Genomic DNA, 4,175 nt, shown 5'->3' with positions numbered 1-4,175 from the left:
AGAAATAAACATTTTTAGCATATAACTCTTGCTTAGATTTTACTATGACCATGTGAAACTAAGTTCGTTTTAAATGCCTTCATAGTTCCCTTCGGAATTTCAAACATTGCAACAGGTAGCCAGAAAGAAAATTAAAATGGGAGATTCTGGTATCTCTGTTTATATGCTTGTGGGAGCCTTTGTCGATTTGAGCACTCGGGGAAAGCAGGTTCCTAGAGACGCGTGCCTGAAACCTGGGAGAGTGAATTGGAATTTAATTGGGAACATTCTGCCGTCTCTTGCTCCCTCCGCCCTCCTGCACGGAATGACTGTGAGAGGCCTCTGCCTCCGTGGTGTTGTGACAGGTGGAATTCTCGTAGGAGACAGAGCCCTAGTGTTGCGTTGGTGCGAGCCTGCTGCCCCCAGCCACTCCCCACTTTGCTATGTCGGGGGAGGACTGGGCACCCAAGGGCTGGGATACTTTCATCCTTAATTAGGTCATGCCTGTGTGAGCCAGGAAAGGGCTGTGTTTAGGGGAAGTTACTCATATTGTGGCTGAGCATCCCTCCCCTGGTGCCATCTACATTTTGGGGGACACGGACTTATGTAAGTATTAAAACTTCTTATGCTTATGGTAGGTGTACCACGTGTGTAGGCAAAGAATTGCATTTACGTGGGGCAGATGAAAAACAATCTCAAAAGAGAGATCGAAAGCACTTTGAAAGTAATTTATATTCCGAAAAATAATGATGCCATGACTTCTTAATGGTAGAGGGGCCTATTTCTAAACGTGTCCTGTTCAACTGACTTGACGACGGTTGAACAAACAACAGGAAAGTCATTATCTTCGTGGAATTATGCTTATACTTTTTCACTAACTGTAGAAGTTTTCTGTTATCTGCTAGGTTCAGAAGAGAATGCCTTCTCACTAGATAGGTGTTTTTGATTAGTCAGTACTGAAGGTACTTCATGTGGATTGTCGGATTTCAAAGATTTAAGCTATGACAAAGACACACCTGATGCTAAAACTATAAATAGGGAAACAAATGCTTTATGTTCTTTCTCGGCTAAGGAGGTGGAGGTGGAGGTGGAGGTGGAGCCAGATCTCAGAGGTCCTGAAATCGTCACCATGGGGGAAAATGACCCACCTGCGGCTGAAGCCCCCTTCTCCTTCCGATCGCTGTTTGGCCTTGATGATTTGAAAATAAGTACTGTTGCGCCAGGTGGGTGAAACCAGGTGGGATCCTGTGATTTCTGACCCTGCTCCTTGTCTGGATGACAAATGTGGCTGAGTGTCCCTGTGGTGGAATATATCTCCCCAAATGTCCTTACACTCCTGGGCTGCACATCTGAACCTCCTTAGATATGCAGAATCCCAGAGAAAAGGGGCTTTCAACAGGGAATCATTTTGCCCAGCTCCTTGCTAACTCCCTGCAGGCAGGTGTTTTACTCTCTAGTTGGAGGTTTTTAGAGATTGGGGCTGTGCAGTTGCCCCAGTCAATCCTGGAGGGGGTCAAACCCAGAGGGGAAATCTCTGAGCCCTCCAGGAAGTCCTGAGAAGCAATGACCACCAGTCCTTTCAGAAAATTTAAAATAACTGAACGTCACCACGGGTACTAGATGCCTAGATTAAAATTCATCAGTAGATGACAGAGTTGTTACTAGCAGCTAGAGGAAGGAAAGCTGGTTTCGTGAATAAGTCACAACTGTGCAGTAAAAGCAGTGGACTCCATGCATGCTATCCAGCCAGGAACTTTGTGGCAAGAGCTTATCAGGACTGGTCAAAGTGAGCTGTGGGCTTGCTGGTCCCAGAAGTCAGGGCTTGGATGCACTTGGAATACTGACCCCTGGAAAGGAACAGAGTGTTCCTTCTCAACCCTGGGTAAGGTTACAGAAAACTTGGAGTGGGGGCTACCCTAACGATTCCTTTTAGAACACCTGGGCAACTGACATGGAGGAGATATGGAAATGAGGGGAGGTGGGAGAGAGGTTTCACCTAAGTGCAAAGAGACACAATTTAAAAATATGGCTCAAAAATTAGCATAAATACAAATGAAAGAAAAAAAATCCCCTGTAATCACCTCACCCCCAAAACTTACCTGGTTTTTATGTCTGCATATATTTTCTTCCCGTGCTTGCCTATGAGTGTGGTTTCCCGCACAGTACAGGCACAGACAGTTTCCACGTGCTGTTTGGTTTCTATAAATATCTGTGTTCAGGGCATCACAGCGTTTACCAGGCAGACGTGTAATGTACATAACTGGTTTGATCACCATTTGACGTATGATTGTTTCTAATGTATTTGTAATGTAAGTAATCTGTACATGAACAGTGCTGTGATATTTCTTCCTAATTTTAGATGATTTCCTTATGATTAACTCCTGGTAGTGGGAAGGAAAAAAACTTTTTAAAACTTAAAAAAAAAAAATAAAGCAATGTATTGTTCTTTATAGAAATTTAGAAAATACAGTTAACCAAAAGATTGTTAAAAATTGGGCTGGCCCGGTGGCACACTCGGTAGAGTGCGGTGCTTGGGAGCGTGGTGGCGCTCCCGCTGAGGGTTCGGATCCCATATAGAGACCGGTCCGCTCACTGGTTGAGCGCAGTGCAGGCGCGACACCGAGGGTTGCGATCCCGTTACCGGTCACGAAAAAAAGACAAAAAGGAAAAAAAACATTACCCACAATCACACCCTTCCTTAGAGATAACCCTATTAGCACTTTGTTACTAGATCGCTTGCCTTTTCTACTCATACATTTATATTTCCCTTTTTGAGTGACATGAAGCTTTTTTAAAAAAATTAACCGTTTTGAAGCTTTTAAAAAAAACTTAACAATATCATGTTCATATTTCTTTTTTGTACCGTTTTGAAGCTTTTTTAAAAAACTTAACAATATCATGTTCATATTCCTAAGGCATTAAATAAATTTTTTCAGGAGCTGGCAAACTATGGTCCAGGGATTCAATCTGGCCCACCATGTGTTTTTATAAATAAAGTTTTATTGGAACAAAGACACACCCATTTTTTCGCATACTGTCTATGGCTGCCTTTGTGCCACAAGGGCAGGGTTGGGTGGTTGGGACAGACCATAGGGCTGGTAAAGTTTAAAGTATTTACTATCTGGTGCTTTACAGAAAAAGTTTGCTGACCTGTTTTCTGTATCATGTTATGTATCTCTGTAGGTATTCCATTAAATGGATATTCCATTTTTATTTTGCTAGTTCTCTTTTGTGGGTCATTTAAGCTGTTTCCATGAATCAGTGTAATAAGTGCCACTCTTCTAAGTGTCCTTTTAGGTAGGAATTTGTATACAACTATGGTGACATTTTAGAATAAATTCCTAGAAGTGGAAGTACCAGGTCAAAAATTTCATCCATTTTTAAGCTTTTTGTTACCTATTTCCAATTTACACTGTTGGAAGGCTTGCACAATTTATATCCCAGGGACTGTAAGTGGGGGTCATTTCCTTTCCCTTCGGACAGCAGTGGCTATAATAATAATGTCACTGTGGAAATGGCATGTGGTTATGTCTAATTTACGTTTTCATCATTTCCAGAGAGGTTGAAATTTTCATGCTTGTTTATCATTCACATTTCTCTTTGGAGAGATACCATGCATTTTGTTTTTATTCCAGGCAGGCCCTCAAGCACAGACTGGGGTGGCGGGGGCCGGGGGGACTCTGTAGCACCCACAGGGCAGCCTGGCTGAGAAGCAGCGGGCAGGCACCAATGCAGAGTTTCTAATGAAGCATCTGTCTTTGATTCCACAATGTGGAGTCATTTCCTAAATCTAACTTAGGTACAGAACAGCTGAGATAATCAGAGGTCCTTTCTGGGGTCCCTGCTGATGTTTTAAGTGTAAAATAGAGGGTGAGCCTCTCAATAGAGGAAAATTGTTAATTTGGTGCAGGCTCCTTCTAGGGGATTGAAAAGAAAAGCCCCTCTGCCAACTCCAGACCACAGGTGGGTTGCCCCCAGCTGGTATCTGATCCTGAGTTGAACAACCTTCACCATCATGATGTCATTCATTCAGTCACTCATTCATACATCTAGCAAATTTTTATCAAGGACTACTGTGTGCCCGTGCTGTTCTAGGTACTGAGGACACAGCCACGAGCAAGCTGCGTGGCTCATGCAGGCCTGTAACAAAGACCTCGCTGCTAGTCCATCCTCCTCCCTCGCTCTGTGTTGGTCAC

The 4,175-nt window shown here is 43.3% G+C and overlaps 1 protein-coding gene across 1 annotated transcript in view; it reads left to right on the top strand.

The window, feature by feature from the left end:
* Positions 1 to 4,175, top strand: part of TMPRSS3 (transmembrane protease, serine 3) — a 25,670-nt gene that overhangs the window by 755 nt on the left and 20,740 nt on the right. Inside the window, exon 2 of the mRNA XM_008576916.1 lies at positions 1,061 to 1,202. Coding sequence (XP_008575138.1) covers positions 1,061 to 1,202 — 142 coding nt within the window. The remainder of the gene's footprint in view (positions 1 to 1,060; positions 1,203 to 4,175) is intronic.

Source organism: Galeopterus variegatus, unplaced genomic scaffold (assembly GCF_000696425.1).
Source record: "Galeopterus variegatus unplaced genomic scaffold, G_variegatus-3.0.2 Scaffold1427, whole genome shotgun sequence".
NCBI lineage: Eukaryota > Metazoa > Chordata > Mammalia > Dermoptera > Cynocephalidae > Galeopterus > Galeopterus variegatus.
The sequence above is the reverse complement of the archived record's forward strand: the minus strand, read 5'-3'. Positions and strand labels throughout refer to the sequence as shown.